Source organism: Ochotona curzoniae, unplaced genomic scaffold, assembly GCF_017591425.1.
Source record: "Ochotona curzoniae isolate NIBS_2020 unplaced genomic scaffold, NIBS_Ocur_1.0 scaffold_3890, whole genome shotgun sequence".
In the NCBI taxonomy this organism is placed as follows: Eukaryota; Metazoa; Chordata; class Mammalia; order Lagomorpha; family Ochotonidae; genus Ochotona; species Ochotona curzoniae.
The window spans coordinates 19,896,426-19,915,252 of NW_024467115.1; the positions used below are offsets into that span (position 1 = coordinate 19,896,426).

General features: G+C 38.6%; 1 protein-coding gene across 1 annotated transcript in view; it reads right to left on the reverse strand.

The window, feature by feature from the left end:
• Positions 1–16,412, reverse strand: part of TXLNB (taxilin beta) — a 40,091-nt gene extending 23,679 nt beyond the window's left edge. The window contains exons 1-3 of the mRNA XM_040965663.1: positions 15,974–16,412; positions 8,230–8,321; positions 2,773–2,943 (exon numbers count right to left, since the gene is read on the reverse strand). Coding sequence (XP_040821597.1) covers positions 2,773–2,943; positions 8,230–8,321; positions 15,974–16,412 — 702 coding nt within the window. The remainder of the gene's footprint in view (positions 1–2,772; positions 2,944–8,229; positions 8,322–15,973) is intronic.
• Positions 16,413–18,827: the final 2,415 nt, after the last annotated feature.

Below are 18,827 nucleotides of genomic sequence, written 5' to 3' on the forward strand. Positions count from 1 at the left end.
GATTGAATATTGTATCTTACAAATAGTAAGAAAACTGGAATGGATTTGTATTGGATCTTGTTCACATCACAAAAAAATTGTTCATGTCAGCTATTTTGGGATAATGAAATTGTTCATACATCAAGGAAATATAACCAGTAAATGTATGAACAAAATTATATCAATACTTGAAAATACATGAAGCATAAATGGATATAATTAAAAGTGGACAAATCTGCAGATAGGATGTTTGAGACACAGATCCTCACCAGTTGATGAAATTCAGGAAAAGTATTAGTGATTTAAAGGTAGTTGTTATTTATGGAACTTTACATGCAACATCTGAGCAAATTTGCAAATAAAAAGTATTGCCATCAACATAGGCCAGATAAGATAGGCCATAAAAATTAAATAATGCTTTAAATAACTCATGGATCAAAGACAAATTCAACAGGGAAATTGGAAAATAGTTTGAGTTTGAATCCTGATTTTGATATTTAAAATATGCATGATCTTGGACAGTTGATCTCAACTGCTGTATCTCGGTATTTTCTGCAATAAAGTGGGACTATCAGCCTGCTAGGTTTATTGAAGAGATTAACTGAAATAACATGTAAAGCACTTAGCACTGGACTACTGGCATAATAACTAAAGCACTGAACCACTGGCATACTAATGGCACTTCATGTCATTGTCCGTTAGGTACATGGTACCCCTACAGGATCTCGCCATTTCTGTCATCCTGTCTTTGAATGCTATTCAGAGACCATTTCTCATCATTCCTTCCTTGAAAAGTCGCTGCCTCACTTTTCATCCTGATTTTATTTTGATACCCTCTCTATAAACATTACTAAAAATCACAAGGTTTATACTAACACAAAGAATTACTTGAATATTGGTCTTGAACTGACGATAGTGTCCCCTTCTCCAAGTTTCTGGTGGTCCTTCATGCAAGTGTGAGAAGGTTCCAGGTCCCTTTCTCCTTGAACTTGTCACTTGAGAGTTACTGTTCATTAACAGTGGCCTCTCATTTCCCAAATACCAAAAAGTGATTTGAATATTCCATTTTTCTTCCTAATTCAGTGTACAAATTCAACAATGCTTTTAATTCCTTTTTTTCGTCTAAAGTATCTCCTTTGAAGTATGTGTAATAATAGCTACTTCACAAGGCCTGGAGTGATGGCACAGCTGGCTAATCCTGCTCTTACAAGTTGCAAAATCCCATGTGGGCACCAGTTCATGGCCCGGCTGCTCCACTTCCCATCCAGACCCTTGCTTGTGGCCTTGGGAAAGCAACAGAAGATTTCCCAAGGCCTTGGGAATCTTGACTAACGTTGGGAGACTGGAGGAAGCTCCCGGCTTCTGGTTTTTGATTGGCTCAGCCCCACCTGTTGAAGCCAATTTTGGAGTGAACCAAAAGTTGGAAGATATTGCCTTCTGGCTCTCCCTCTTTCTATAAACCTGCCTTTCTAATAAAGATAAATAAATATTTTATAAAATAATAACTACACAGGATATTGGTGCCAAAATTTTTAGTTGGAAACTGCCAATGCAAATAGTATTTTTTTGTATCTTGTTAAATATTTTGTAAAAGTTGAATATGGTGTGTGAATAAAAAATAGATTTGTAGAATGATAAATGTTCTTTAATCATTTAAATTTAAACATCAACAGACAGAAGTCTCCTGCACTAGTTCACTCCCTAAGTGATATCAATGGCTGTGGCTGGGCCATTGCCTAAATGGGATCTAGGAAGTAAATCCAAGTCTCACACATGAGTAGCAGCCACCCATGTATTTGAGCCATCGCTGCCTGCCTGCTAGGGTGCGAGTTGGGAGGACTGTGGGATCAGAAATGGAGCTGGGACTCAAACCCAGATAATCTGATGTGGAATGCATGCATCCCAAGCAGTATCTTAACTGCTAGGCCCATGGGATAAAATGTATGATGATATTTAATACAAAAAAAAATCAGCAACTTCAAGTGAATTTCTTTCCCTTCAAACTATGACAATGAGAACTCAATTTGGAGATCTAGAGTAATAATCCCTGTTCCTCATGCACAATAGTCTCTTAGCCAAGTTGGTGAGTGTGCTTGGGAAGGTATGCATGGAAGAATGGAAGGCCGAGTGCTCCACCATGTAGTATTATCCCTGCTTCTTGTCTTATTAGATGGAGCTAGCGTCTGTGTGTAATCAAATCAGCCGCTGTGCCAGGGGCTTGTCCTCTACTTAATGAAATCCATGCAGACTGAACAAAGTGATCAGTCTATTATTTTTAGATTAAATAATTAAGTCTGAAGCACCTCTGTTTTTTCAGTAGCTTTTTTTTTTTCCAGATGACCATTGACATTTTGGCTCTCAGTCTTACTTTATCATGTCAATTAGCTTTGTCTCTATTATCTCATTTTCAGGAAGAATGTATTGTAATATCAAAGCATTGAATTTTTACAAATATTTTATGAAGGGTAGAATCATGACATATCTTTTAAAAACATAATTATCAAAAGGTCAGAGTAACACTTGACATGTTGGACCTCATTTAAGTTTTCCTCCATCACATAATGAAGCTAATACAATTCCTACATTATGAATGAGGAAACTAGCTCCTGGAAGCAAAATAACTGATTGAAGGTCACCAGCAAATAAGTGGCAGGGTAGCATGCGAATCCGAGACCCTGATCCTACAACTCACATTCTTTCCACAAGTTGCAGATCTTGGACAATTGATTTCGACTGCTGCATCTCAGTATTTTCTGCAAGAAAAGTGCTGTTCTGAACCCGGGTGACACGTACCTTCAGCGTCTTGTTGTGTCTCTGCAGCTCCCGGCACAGGCTCTCTAGTTTGCTTCGAGCTAGGATAGCTTTGCTGTGCTCACTCTGTAACTGGTCCTTTTCTTTCTGGATTTGCGCCTGTTTCTTTTGCAGGAGCTTTAACTTCTTTTGTTCAGTGCGATGTTCATCCAGCTAGACACAAAGGTGCAAATGGGGAAGAAAATGGTAGGGATGTCTTAGGTTTTGATTTAAAAAAGAGCAAAACCTAAAGATTGCCCTGTGGTTGTTTTGAACAGATTTTTACTATTTTCTACTTCTCTGGAAGCAATGAGCATTACAGGCGTCACCTTCACACTACTTATAAAACAGTTTTTGAAACAGCATCTCTAGGCTTTTCATCATCAATATTATTAATCTCTTATCTTTTTTTAGAAGTATTTTTATTGAGGCTATCTCAGGAAAATATATTTCAAAATCTATACAGCCAATATAATAAAGGCATCTGACAGAAAATTTGTAAACTGCCAGAGTTAATGACACTGCCTTCCATGGTTGGAGGCCATGCCCTGCACAGGGATTGCTTGGATTGCATCCAGATTTCGTAATTCTTTCTCAAAGCAAGCATGTAGCACTGATGTGAAAAATCAGAGCGGCCAAGCAGCTAATGTCCTCTGTGTAGTAAACAGAAACTGAATCCTCTATATAATTTTAGGCTTTAAATGATGATTATTTGCATGTGGAAAAGGAGAAGAAAGAAATACCTCTCAGTTCCTTAAGCATTGGCAAATTTTCACAGGAGCATCAGAAATAGGTACTCTTCAACTCAGCAGCATGAATGGCAAAAACCTGTCATTTTCCCTGCTCTCTTTCCACCCTACGTTCCCTGAGGCTATGGTGAATCAATCACGATGAGTTCTGGTGTGTTCTTCCCACACTCGTTTGGCAGCGAGAACTAAAGTCAGGGAGGGTATGTAAAATAGGACCCTTAGTCTATGGAACTGTAACATGAAAAATAAAAAATGAAATCAAATAAGATCACTCACCAATGTCTGTTTTTAGGATGCTAATATCTTGAGACAGGTTTGCGGGACCAAGTGCATGACACTTAGTTGCATTTTAATGTTAGATAAATAAATAATAACTTTTTTGGTGCAAGTGTATTCTAAATATCATAAAGGAGGCAATTTTACCCCAAAAAATGTCTTGCATGAAATGTAAATTTAACTGAGCATGTTGCATTTTGTATTTGCTAAATCTGACAACAGCTAGAACTGGTAGGGGTGGGATGAGGATCAACTTGCAGAAGCTACCAGAAAAGATTAGCAAATTTTGAAAGTCCTGCTCTCAGATCAGACATCAGTGGGTGACAGAGCCATTTCCCCTGCTGGTCTCAGCTCCCTAAGTGCCCAAAAGGTGCCTAACTCAGACAGGTGCTCTCCTGACAATTACATTGTTGATTAATGGAAAGCCACAGCTCTGGGCAGCCCCTGAATGTTCCCGATGCCTCACAGAGCCTGATGAAAATGAATACATATGCTACCTGAGCCATGATGCTTCCTTAGTTTTCTGTTTTCATAAATGCTAGGCTTTTATAAGCTGGATGAGCAAGATTTTTGCACTCTCTTTGTTTGTGCTTTACTCCTTTCCTCCTTTGTGCCACACTGAAATAACCATCATAAATGTTTCTCACATTTATGCTAAGATTATGAATGTGCGGTATCCTACCATTATACTCAGGTGACGGTTCAACTTATTAGTGGGAATTAGCATTGGAGAAAAATAAGACCCATATTACTAAAAGTATTCATTGAAATGAACATGTTTTTGGAAAATCAATAGCATTCATAGTACATGTCTTATGCAAAACTTCCATGTATAAATGTGGTTCTGTTTCATCCCATAGTTACTCGCTAGAGGTGAAACCTGCTATATTTGGGTTTTAAATGAGTTGTCATTTCTTGAGATAAACAGATAGATAAATAGATGAAATTCTTACAATTGTGGTTTCAGTTTTTTCTTTTGAAGAATAAACTACATATAAAGTCTTTTCAACTGTATTCAACTTGTTTTCAACTCACCAACCTGTTGGGCTGGATGTTGTTGTTAGGGGGCTGTCCTACGCATTGTAGGCCATTTAGCACCATTCCTGACCCCTACCCACAATATGTCAGCAATGCTACCCAATTGTCACATCCACCAATATCTCCAGAGTCAGGTGTATTGTCCTATAAAGAACTAGCTAGTGCAGGTGGTTTTGAGTGCCAGAAAGGGAATTCCCCACATACATATATATTTTTTCAAAGTTGGAAGAGAGGTGGTTTCTGCCAGATCATGGAGCACTTAGTGTCGGTTTAGTCCAAAATCATGCAAACTTAAAACTTGGCCAAGTTTATCTTGCTGTGCTTTAATTTTGCTCAAGGACATGAATGCATATCAATGCATGGAGCTTCTTAATGAAAATAAATTACAACTGAGTTAACCTCAGTGAAACTGGCTTAGTGGGTCAGGCATTTGGCTTAGAAGCTAAGATACACATATTCCATATTAGGGAGTCTGGATTCCAAGTCCCATCTCTGCTCCCAGTTCCAGCTTCCTGGAAGGCTGTGGTGATGGCCCAGACAGTTGGATCTCTCCAGCCTGTAGCAGGAGAACTGCACTGAGGTCTAAGCTTCTGGCTTTGATGCAGCCCTAGTCATTGCAGGTGTTCGGTGGTGAGCCAGTACATGGAAGCACTCTCTCTTTTTTGCTTTCTGCATATATTTGTTTGCTTATGTTTCAAATATTCATACCCTCATACGTAAAAAAGGAGAGGAAAGTCTGAAAATTTGACTTAATGGTTTAACAATGTACTTTGGCAAAGTTCTTCTATGTGGCTCTGACAGGATTTTTATCTAATGTCTCTTGTTCCCTCTCCCCTTTTACCCACAGGTTAAAAAAGTAAAAGTAACTGAAAGTATTAAGTTAGAATAGTTTTAGTTTTAGTGATGTTGCTTTAACTAGATAAAATTTGAGGACATTTTCAAAAATTATCTCCCCCAGGCCATGAAGTAGCCTTATTTATTGATGAACTTGAATTCATTTATTAATGAATGCAATGGCAGATGAATATTACAGGATTCTACTGTAAAAGGGTTAATGAGCTGGAGTGGCAGTTTGATTCACAGCTTTGAATTCGATGACTTGGTCCATATTAACACTTAACATTTCAGGCATTTCGTATTCTAAGATCCAGGCCAGTGAGCAAGGAAAAAGGCTTTGGGTTTTAAGTAAAAAAAAAAAAGTGCAAATTCCCCATCATTTTTCCTTTCTGAGAAGGAAATGTAATAGTTTGGGGCATGCTTCTCTTTTCCTGTTGACTTTTTTTCAATGATCTTTTAGTTTTTAAAGTTTATTACAAGAGATGAGCGAATTGTCGGAATTATAGTAAGGATTGGATTGATAGGAATTCTGGAAGAATAACACTTCTGGGATCACTGCTTGGCTAGAGAGTGAGTAGGTCTGGGAAGTCCTCTAAGATTAGGTTCAAGTAATCCTGTTTCAGGGAAGGACCTTAAGCGTACTAGAGGAAGGGTCCTTCTCCACTGTGCTCTGCCTGGCCTCCTGTGTAGCCTAGAACGTTGTTTAGCCCAGCCAAAATGGAGCATGACTGGCATTGGTCTGAAGCCAGTTGAACGATCAAAGAAAAACTGATGTGGAAAATACCAAGAAGAACAAAGTTGGATAGGAGAAAAGGGAGAGATTAGAGTAGGATACAAACATTGGAGGGAAATATTGCTTTTGCCACCCAATTTATTGTATGTTATTGAATTGTTAATAGCCAGTGTGCTGAACAAATTGAAATATATCTATTCATGAAGATATAAATCACATAGGAAAGTGCCTATCTTTTGAAACAAGAAAACTAGATATCTGCTTATCTATAAATATACATATATGCATATATCCTCTGTTGGTGGATAAAACAGATTTCTCTATGCAAAGCAGAACTAGGAAGGTGAACCCATAAAACAATGCTGGTGGGAAATATTTTTGTTTGTTCTGTGCATTCAGCATTCTTATATCATTATGCTGTGTTTTATGTAATTAAAAAGTATTGCTGGCACTGTTAAGCAATCTGCCAGTCACTCTTGGCTTCAGAATTTGCTTGTGTCAATTGCAAGACCATTCAGTATGACAGGATGTCAAGGTAAAAGGCAAGAAAGAACAAAAAGGAATTACAGAACCTAAGTCAGAGTGAGAAACAAAGAAGACATGTCACAAAGTCTTAATAAGGAAATAATTGAAAAGTCAGTAGATATATTTACTTCCTAACTTCTTGGGAGTGGGAGGTGAGAAGGGAGAGTGAGCAAGCTGCTACCTGATCAATACCCATACCCCTGCAGCAGCCAGAGTTGGGCCAGACCAAAGCTGGGAGATTGAAATCATTCCTTGCCTGCCATGCAAGCAGCAGGAACTCAACGAAGACATCACTGCTGCCTCCTAATGTTGCCTTAGTGGGAAGCTGAATTGAGGAGCTGGAGCTAGGAATGGGTTCAGTCATTCTAACATTGGGTTGCTGGTGTCTTAATTGGCATATTAAGCATGAGGTTAAATGCCTTTTGCTGATAAGTTTCTAAAGAAAAAAGCAGAAACAAGAAGCACACTGCCTGGCTTTGTTAAAGAGGATGTCACATCTCAGTTGAGAGGCTCATCTGCACGGGGCTGCTGTTTTCACTTCATCTTCCCATGAGCAGGTGCTTTTGAGAGTAAATTAAAACTTAGTGAGACCCAGCCTTCACTAGATGCTTTCCTTTTTCTCCTAGGGGTCAACTATAGAGTGTCTTGAGTGGGGAGATGGAGAATGAATGATGAGGGATGGGAGATGGGAATGTGGAACCCCCCTTCAAGTACTGTGATGGCTGAGAATAACTTTTCTTGATCTCTGTGGATCTGACATAGGAAGGTGATAGAGAGAACCTAGAGTCCTGCACAACACAATCTACTTTGAATACTTTGCCATCGTAGGGAAGGGGGAGAAAAATGTAGATAGAAGATGATTAAAACAGAAAAGGGCTGGACTCAAGGAGGATGGGCCATGAACCATTTTCTGGGAACCATTCAAAAATCTGGGCACAAAAACTGAAGGAAGGTGTTAAGATGGATGTGAACATATTTTTGTTTCATTGCAAAGCTGAAAAGACCTAAAAAAAATCCATAGTTTTTCGTTGCTTCGTACTTTTCTCTCCCATCCCCAAAACTATACACATAGTTGAAGATGAAATAGGCATAATTCTAAGAAGAAACCCTATTTCTTCCTTTTGCTGATATTTATAAGATTTTGTTTTTCTTGAAAACATTCTCTTTTTATGAATTCTGGTTTTGGCTTGTTTAAGGTAACCAATTATGGTCCACAGTATATGGAAGACTATCAGTCTCCTTTCCTTAACTCTAGCCAGATCCTGTGTCTTTCTGACAAAAAGGGCTAATCGAAGATCTTACCAGTTCAGCATACTTCTTGAATAAAAACTCCAGCTTTTCTTCAGCTGTTTGCAACTTGTTCAGATGTTGCATTAGCAAGTTGGCTTCTTTGCCTTAGAAAAAGAATAAAAAATGCATTTTTAAAAGTGTTGAACTTGCAGTTAGGTGTTATGGGCTAGAATCTCAGATTTGACCACTGGTTAGTTACTCACCTTTCCCAAGCCACTAACTGATTGGAACCTCAGATATCAGTTTTCAAGTGATTAGCGCTTTTTTTTTTTTTTTTTTTTTTTTTTTTTGCAGAGAGACAGAAGGAGGAAAAAGGAGGCACTATCCCTAAATGCTCACAGAGACTGGGGCTGAACCAGGAGCCTGGATTTCATCCTGGGTCTCCCACCTGGGTTGTGGGATCTCAGATACTTGAGCCTTAACCTCTGTTTCCAGAATCTGTATTAAAAGGAGGAGGTTGGGGTCCAGAACCAGAGCCAGTAATCAACCCAAGGTACTGGTGTGAGATGCAGTTATCCTAACTTTTGTCTTTTTATTTTTTTAAGATTTTTATTGGAAAGACAGATATACAGATATACAGATAGGAAGAGAGACTGAAAGGAAGATCTTCCTTCTTCTGATTCAATCCCCAATGGCTGCAATGGCTGAAGCCTGGAGCCAGGAGCGGGTGCAGGGTCCCAAGGTTTTTTTTTCATCCTTGACTGATTTCCCGGGCCACAGGCAGGGAGCTGGATGGGAAGCAGGGCAACCAAGATTAGACCTGGCGCCCATGTGGGATTCCTGCATGTGCAAGGTGAGGACTCTAGTTGCTGGGCTACAGGGCTGGGCCCCCTAACCTTTGTCTTAATGACTAAGCCAAATGCCCATTTCTCTGCTATATTTTGAAACCCATCTGTTCATAATTATTCAATGGGAAGCCTCAGACTCCTTCTTCCCTGACTTCCACTTTTCTTTCTCTTCTTCTTCTTCTTTTTTTTTTTTATTCTTCAGCTTAAAAGGCCCAATTTGTCTTTTGGAGATACCTGAAAATCTTGTCTTCCAGCAACCATTGCATTGGGCTTTGGAAAGAAATTAGCGAAATTGTGGAGCCTACATTTGTCACTGACTGCCTTTCCCAACACTCCAGTCAAGGTAGAGAATTTTCCCTACCGTCAGCTCTCTGGGACAGCCCCTGTGTCTAGTCACTAGTGGGATGGTCTAGAGCCTTGTAACAGCACCATGTTGCCTGAGAGGAATCTGCTGTAAGGCACTGATGGTTTTGATGACTCAACCCACGATCAGATATTTCCCCTTGACCATAATATCTGCTTTTGCCCTGGAGACAAAGACATGGCATGGAATTAGGACTGCCACATGAAAGATAGCATGGGAAATGGTTGTTCTGAAAAATTATTCATTTTTAACCTGAAATTCAAATGTTACTAGACATCCTGTGTTTTATTTGCCATAATTTGGCAGCTGTACATGAGATCAAAGAATTTAGGTCTAGATATCTAAACTGAAGATTAATGTAATAGGTTAAGTTGCTAAAGGCCCACCAAAGTCTAAAGTTACATAATTACTGTTGGCAGAGACAAGGCTTGAACCCAAGGTTAGTCTGCTTGTTCTGAATTATGGTGGAAGTTTTGCTGCTAGGGAAATCTAGAACAATAGAAGCAAACTTTTGTTTAAAAAAAAAAGTAGCTTTATTCCCTAGTTTTGTCTGTTTTTTTGTGCAGAGTCAGTTGAGATTAGACATAAGGCTTAGGACATAGGAGATGTGTGTGAGTGGGGTCCTTCCTTGCTCTCCCGTTGTGGCCTGTGGAATAAAGTGCCATCCTGAGCCATTGGTAAGCACTACCACCTTACCCCTGCCAGCCATGTGCCTCAAGTTATTCCTTCAGCAGCAGGTTGGAGTTGGGTTTGTCAGATTGTCCCTTCTCCCTTGTCTTCAGTGCAGGGAAAGTGGCCACATGAAGACCATTATCGTGACTTAAGAGTGACAACTCTTAGAGGCAAGGCAAGAGACTGAGTGCAAATATGGTTTGGTTTTGGTCCAGGACTTAGTGACAGGTTTTAGTCCATAGCACCTGCTCAATGAATGTCCATATTAGTAGCATAAAGCAGTGCCACCTGGCACAAACTGGTGTCATGTGAATCAAATGGATGCTTACCTGGAAACAAGTGTGTGATCAGCTAGAGGAAAGTGACATCTTGCTCTCTCCTGGGACGTTTACTGCTGGCGTACTGCTCAGCATTAAAATAAAACCATGACATGAACAGCTGAATGAGTCTAGACTTAAGTGTATTCTCTCCTTTGTTTTCTGTAACCATGAGAGGAGGGTTTTGTTTTTAAAGCCATGCTGAGGTCTCTTTCTGCTCTAATATTTTGTAAATTAATATGGAAGCTTAACATTCAGATGCATCAATGCATCTTCAAAGAATCACTTCTCCCTTCAACAAAAATCTGAGAAATTAGAGGCAGGCGTTTGCAGAATTCACAAATACTTGGAATTGGAGTTTTAAGATTTTAAACTTTGATCGGTTTTCTTTGTCTAGGGGACTGTGTGGGATAATCACAGGGGAGGATGATAGAGACTTACTCATCCTCTAAGAATGGCTGTGATTACATCTCCGTGGAAATGGGGTCATTTGGTGACAGTCAGACACAAGAGGAACTACTGAACTTCATCCAGGGACCTTTTATCAGGAGGGAATCACTTGTCTTCTCCCCTGTGTGTCATTCCAAAGCAAGTATCGTTTCTTCCCCCATTAAAATCCAGGGAAGGCATGAGGTAGATATGTGGTCACCACACTGAAAAATGCTCAGTTTGGAAGGAAGTTACACAAATGTCAAACCAACTCTGCAGTAAGAACAGCAATGTCATAAATTAAAAAAACAAAAAAGAACAACAATCTCACATATGACTGTTTCACTGCAGTAGCTGTATTGGAATATCAGTAAGATATTTTTATACCAAGGAAATTAAAAATCTCAGATTAATGCAACTAAACCAGCTGTAGAAAATGTGGACTAGGATTTTTATTAAACTTTCAGCATAGAAATGATTGTGTTTTCTAAGTCTGGGGTGGCAATTTATGCAGATCTTATAGGTCCAAAACTATGCTTTTTCTCCCCTAAGATTATTTTTTTAGACCTTTTGGACTAAAATTGTTTCTTAAATACACGCTTTTATGCCTCTCTACTTCATTCCAGCTTTCCATGAGCTGTGACAGATGCTCAAAGCAGGAAAAGACTGTGAATGTCCCCTTTCTAACATTAGGTCTAGATTCATATTTCAGTGTTAATTTCACTTCACTTTTGTAATGTAACTTAAAGACAGTGATTGTGAGAAAGTAACTACTGAGTATCCATAGCTGTCTTCTAAGGAAAATAATGTTCATGTAATTGGAGGCTACAAAGAATCACGTAGTTGACTCCACACTGGATTAAGGAGAGCAGAACTAGGTTTCTAAAACTAATTGCCATTGACTAGCTGAGTAATATTCTTTTACAAACTCTCCTTTGACCTGAGTTCCTTGTCTACAAAATCAGTGACTTGACTAAATGGATTCTGAGTTCAGTCCAATCTTTTAAGATTTGGTGATTTCATAGCTGAAATAGCTTTAATCATTTTAAGCCCGATATCTGTAACAACATTGTTTGGATGGTATATTTCTCATTTGGGAAGGTTTAGCCCACTTTTTAGTTTATGAAGAATGTCTTACGCCTCACTGTCACCTCTCATGGTCATGGCCTTTGTTGGTTTCGTTTGGTTCTTATGTCTCTGTAGTTTTGAAACAGCTACCCTGCCTGTGTTACCCCAGCAGGTTGGCATTTTAGCTTTTGTATTCTAATGACCTATTTGTATTTGCACTTGGAACTTCACCCACTCAGCTTTGGAGTGGGCCTGGACTTCTTGATAAATCAACCAATGATGGGTTTAACCAATTAGCAATAATAAAGGAGAAAAATACGAGGGAGAGCAGTAAAAACTTTGCTTATCATTTACCTGCCTTGGTCAGAAGAGAATACCAGTCATTTTGCCCGAGTCATTTTCCTTTACCCTTCCATTTCTCCTCTAAATTCTCTTCTCTGTTCAAAAGGTGGCATAAGGTCTAGCTTCTTGGTGAATCATGAACCTCTGAGCATCTCTTGCTTCTTGCTTCTATTGAAGTCTTATGATGTCCTACCAACTTCTCTAGAAAATTTAGCACCTTTTGTCAAAGCAACAGATTATCACCCTCTCAGAGTAACTAGAAATCAAATGAAAATGGGCGAACAAACCATCTGGGAAAGTGAATGTTCCAAAGAAGACCGAGAGTAAGTGGGTGTATTAAGTCAGTTTAGACTACCAATGCCCTACTTAAGGATATTTGGGAAGACAGAGCTAAAACTCACCTGTCACTGGAAAGGCAAAAATCCAAGAGCTGAGCTATTGTAAATATTCCTCAATCAATAAGTCACTAAGGTCTGCAAACCTCTGTTCTGTAACGTTAGTAATATCAGGTTTGCCTGAGCCTTCCTCATGCGTAATCTTGCAGTCACATCATGCTTATTTTGGCAGGCTCTCACACTCCCTGGGCTTTAATTTCCATGTCTGTAAAATTAGAGGGTTGTTACATAGATTGTGAGCTCAGAATGTGGATCAGTTTTGTTTTTCTCCTAGACTTAGGCTTCAAACCTGTAATTTCCTATTCAATCAGTTGCAACTAAATATCAGAAGGTATATGATATTTTATCATTTAATTTATTTTGTTGTGCTTATTGCTATGTGGTCGTGTAACTCACATAATTTTTGTCAAAGGAGTGGCTAATGATGAACTCGGGAGCCTGTAGGGTGAGGGTGGAGAAGCAAAAGGATTGCTTTAGATGATACTGAGATATGTCAAGGTACTGTTTAAGCAAAATATGTTTTTTAGCTTCTTTCAGTTCAGATGCTATTGAAAGATAACACCACCAGCTAACTAGACTTGAAAATGCTCCTCCAGCTGGTCCAGTGGCTAGTGGATTGACTGTGGGAGAACAGACAATATAGCAACTAGTATCTGATAAAAACAGTCAAGACTCATCTTTGATCAAGCCTGGATATATCTTCAGGTATAGGCCGAATGACTTAATAACATTCTACAAAAGTTCTGAACAGGTTCTAAAAGATGGCTACACATTTTTCTTTTCTCCATGGGGGTGGAGGAAGCACTTTCTGAAGTCCCAGCACCATTCCTTCCGCAGTCAGCCTGTGTCATGTGTCAAGGTTGTTTGGGGTGCGTTGGCCACCCACTAGATCTGCCAGCTCTGAATCTCTGTGTATGGAAAAGCAGAATTTTTTTGACAAATTCTGAATCTAATGCACAGCTAAATTTGAAAACTTTTCATCCACACAACAATGCAGTGCCATTTAACTGGTCAGTAGCCAAGAAATCTCCTAAAGCCATGAGCAGAAAATGAAAATAAAGTTTAAGATAGTGGTTACATGTTTATCTTGGTCTAAAAATACTGTTTTTAACTCATAATATTTGAAATAGTATCCTGTTTAGAAGACTGTGCTAATGATGTTGAGTGGGATGGCACAGAAAGGATATTAGCCTGCACATACGTAACTGGAGTGGGCCTTCCAGGTGCCTTGATTCATAGCCATTAGTTCTGTTCAGACACATGCAACTGAAGTTTGGTAACTTGTGAATAGTGGTAGAATTAGGGAAGTGAAATTTTTTCTTACTCTAAAATAATCATTCTGATTATTTAGTAATTCTGATGTTAATGTGGGTAATGGCAGAACCTAAGGAAGAGAAAGTAGAAACTGAAATTTCTGAACTTTACCTCTGCTTTCTGTTTTTTCCTCTCAGCACAAATGGATATGTGAAAGTTTTACAGCAATAAAGCCAAGCGCCTTTGCTGGTTAGGGATGCTTGAAATTGTTCACCTCTGGAGTGAACAGTTGTGTCTGGCAAAAAATCTTAGCAATGTCTAATGCAAAAGTACACATCTGAAATGTTTCCAATAGAGAAGAAAGAAAATATTCCCGCAACATAGAGCAGCTTCATAATGTTTCTCAGTGTTTTAAAACCACTGAGATGATGTCGACCTTGCATTTTGTCATTTAAAAATATTTAAAATATGTTATCTGGGTTATTTTCATCTTTTGGGGTGGGTTGGTCAAATGTGTTATTAGACTGCTTAATTGCATGGTGGCAATGGATGTTAGGCATCACAGAGATGGCTTTTGTGAGTACACGCGTGCTTTTGGGCTCATGAGTGAGGAATTACGGGACCTTGAGCACAGTTTGTTTCCATGAGCATTTGCATTATTGCACCATCTTCCAGAATTAAGACGCGGTCACTGCTTCCATTAGAGTCTCCTGCTAGCGTGTAGGCAGTTCCATAAACAAATGGTTGTTGCAGAAAATTTAACAGAGAACTAAAGAGGGTGATGCGTACTCTACCCGGGCATGCCAGGCAGAGTATTACATGGGAGGTGGCAGTTGTCGTGAGTGTTTCAGTGACATTTTTAGATGGACTTTCCTATGGGTAGTAACGTACTTCACTCATAGCTATAAAAACTTTCTTTTCTTTCTTTCCTAGATATTTTTGGTGTTACCAGTTCCCCATGTACTCTGAAAATTTGTCTTCTATTTGTTTTTGTGCCTGTACTTTATAACAATTAGTTTATGTGTCTTTCACTTAAAGTCATGGTATATTTATCTTGTTTACCCAGTCAATGTCTCATAAGGATTAAGTATTAATAAACATTCATAATAAATATCTAATAATACTAATAAATATTGATTGAATGATTAATTATAGAACAAATATATATTTTATGTGGCTGTTGGTAATCTATAATTGATATTTTACCTGATGAGATCTGCTGACTCAAAAATATTATAGTGAGCAATTAATATAGTCGACAATCATTATAGAAGCACCCTTTTCCTTTTAATAGTGTGTTTAAGCTTCCTAGATTTGTTTCAAACTACTTTCCCACTGATTTATTCATTTGTTCATTCAATCTTACAATAAATATTAAATATTTCAAATATGCCACTAACTGTCCAAAGCAAGAGACATCCAGTGACATTCATATATACACAGTACATGTTCTTGCAACTAAAATATCTAGTAGGAAGACATATTGTCCAAATAATTACAAAATAAATGTGTTATTTCAAACACTGCTAAGTGATATGAAGATGTAGATCACAATGAAAACAAAGTAAGACTTCCTTTGGGGCTGTGATGCTGTTTGAGTTGTAAGCTAAATGATGGCTAGGAATCAAGCCCCCAAGGGATGATTTGGTACTGACATTGTGAAATGGGTAGAGATTTTGAAGAAACTAGGATGTGCACTGACTTTATGCGGTGTGGAGCATGGCATGTTTAAGGAACTGAAAAATAAGGTCACAGTGACCAGCTGTTAGGTAGTATTGGTGTTTGTGGTAATAGGACAGTGCTTTGGAAGGGGATGTTAAGAGGTGGAACGGTGTTAGATAAAGCTGGGACTGGGTAGGATTAGACCATTAGTTCCTTGAAGAGCACAGAAAGAATAGTAGTCTTTATAATGAGGCAATGGGAAACAGCTGGGGCAGACAGAAAGTGGGTAACATGTTGAAAACTTTACTTAAGCTTTGCTGCTGGGAACAAAGAAAGACAGACTCTAAGACAACCCTGAGGGAGATGATAAGAGTATTCAAATATTAGATATGGCTTTTAGTAGAGTTTGGACAATAAAAAAAGGGGGGGGGAAGAAAGGTCATATGTTAGAACATAACTACTTACCTAATCCTTTGAGTATTTTCTTCTCCAGTTTTTGTTCTTTGTGGCTGATTGGCCCTTTAACTGTGGATGGCTCTCCAGAAGCAACAAGTTCTCTTTCAGCATCTGGGGCGTTGTCTTCACAGTCCCCGTCATCACTGTTGGGTGCTTCTGCATTCTCAGGCTGCTCTGTGGCCTCTAGAGGACCCTCTTTCCCGACTGTACTGGCAGCAGACCCATAGGTGCTTATGATGTCCTCCAATTCCTGATTTAACTCTTCAGAGATGTCATGAGCCCTCTTTTCTGGGTGCACACTTGCCTCTTGTGCTGGTACTTGGAGTGGGGTTGCAGAATTTGAATCTTCTTGCGTTTGGAGGCCATTCTGCCTGGGTGAGGATGAGCTGTCCTCTGGGGGTACTGACTGTGCTTCTGCTGGTAGCTGTTCAGTGTGATTAATCTCCATACTATGAGTGATATCTAGTGGTAAGCATAGTTAGATTTTCTATAGTTAACCAAGTTACATAAGCAAATTGATGGTAAGGGTATACCCCAAAATGATAACAGCTAATTATAGTTTCTAACATAGAGTGAATGTCCTTTCACAAATCATTGCTGTTATAATTAGTAAGGCAGAAACAGTGGGAAGTCATATTTCCCAACTGAGTCATACTACCGGAATGTTATTGGTTTTGATTTTTAGTAGGATCCCTTATTATGAATATTAGCAAAATAATCAATGATGTTGCTTTCCACAACCGTGTTTGTCATTTTACTTGGAAGAGCCATATGTTACTATTTTTATATGATTGTGCGTAGATCCATAGTCATTGGAGACATACAAGTATATACATTGCAAATGTTTAATTGTTAATGGTATTAATTTTCTTTCAAAGCTAAAATATTTATTAAAATAACCAATGAACTTACTAAAAATCATTCATAATAATAATTCCCTAAACTTTATGTAGACCCGTAAGTCAAGAGTTGGTTAGTAGATATTTGGATATAAATGAATTATTCTAATGATTCAGGAAATATTTCTTGCTTGTCTACTATTTTCTTTTTCCAAGATGAGCAACAAATTATTAACCATCAGTCAGCAAAAGACCTTTTCTGAGACTCATTCTTAACACTCTTTTTGGAATAAGACAGTGAAGGAAAGTGTGGAAAAAAACCCAACCAGTGTGGACATAGAGTGATGTTTATGATAGTAACTTCTTAAGTTTCTACATAAAGACTGGATCTCTTTTCGAAAAAAGCAGATGACCACTTTCTCTTTCGAGTCAAGTAACTCTAGGAAAACTTAGTAATTTTTGAGAAATCCCAAGTAAATGGGGAGAGAAAGAACAATCTAAAAAACTGAAATATAGCACAAGAAATTGGGAGTAAGGGACAAAGCTGAGTCAAATGTTTCTGCCTATTTTCATTTCTAGATTTACAATCAGTATGGGTTTTTCCATTAAGTTCTGGTACATTTTTTTTGGTAAATGATAGTTAATGGTGACAGTGCTACTTAGCACCATAAAAAATGGCAAAATCTTCACTTCATCATTTACAGGTTTTGCTCATGATGGCCATGTGAAAAACACATTTGCTGTACCAACTGCATAATTTTTTACCTTTAATCTCAGTGCTGTAGATCTCAAATGTTTGGACACTAACGAGAATGGAAAATTCACCATGTAGACATTGCCACCCACTTGTGGCTGTCGCAAAGTGTTCTTGAAGTTGGAAGGAAGTACTTTTTTCCTTTCATCAATTTTAATTGACCATTTGCTTATCAGATTATGTATGCAGCAGCTTCATTGTCTTCATCATCGGAATTTCTTGATCCTGTTCTCTGCTTATTCGGCACACTCATCTATATATAACTAATGCTTCCTCTAAACTCAGACACATGGCACCTGCTGTCCAGCCAGAAGTTATTTTAAGCTATTCTAAAATGAGTCATGGCATTTAGCACATCATCGTTGAACATTCAAGAGAATACTTTTTAAATCAAGTAGAAAACAGTACTTATTTATTGATTTAAGCCCATATGTGGGGTTTAAAGTGTTGGGAAGTCCATCTCAGAATAAAATCAACCCTAAATGAAACCAATCTCCAACAGTGAATTTAAATTGAGTTTCGGTAGAAGTTTTTAGTGTAGTTAGTCAACATGCACATGTTTTATTTGTATTTCATTTATTCTTCATTCTTCAGATGTTACTATCATTGATGTCTGTTCCACAGATATTCTTTAAACTCCTTTTCCAAATTGACTTTAAAAGGCAGAGTAACTCAATTAACACAAACCACAGGGCAACTCAGTTTCTAAAAGTAGTCACAATACAAATCAACAAGTAAAAAGAAAAAAAAAAACCTTTGCTGCATTTAAATGAATCCTTTTATAGAAATTATTTTTATGGCAAGCAGTTATTTCTGACTTTTATCTGGTGTGAGCTGTGTTGTGTTTTCCTCCCCTCCTCTGAGAGTACATTTCCCTTGCACTGGCAGTCCCAGTGGACTCTCACACAGCCCTTCCCGAGTGATACATTTTAATTACAAATTCAGCAATGGAAAGTTCTTCAACAGTTCACTGGCAGTCTCAAAGTTGCAAGTTTCGAGCACCACAAACCACACCCTACATCTCACAGGGTTTGGGGGAGTGTTTGTCATACTTACCAGAAGGCAAGGAGCCTAAGCAGGAAAGAGAAAGGAGAGGAAAGGAGCAGCAAGAAGCAAGGCAGAGCGGCAGCAACAGCAGGAGAAGGCGGGCAGGCTGTGTCCTTACAGAGAGAGAGAAACCAAATACACACACACACACACACACACACACACGCACACACACACGCATTGGTGAAGGCAGCAAGAGGGAGCAGGAGGGGGTGGGGAGAGG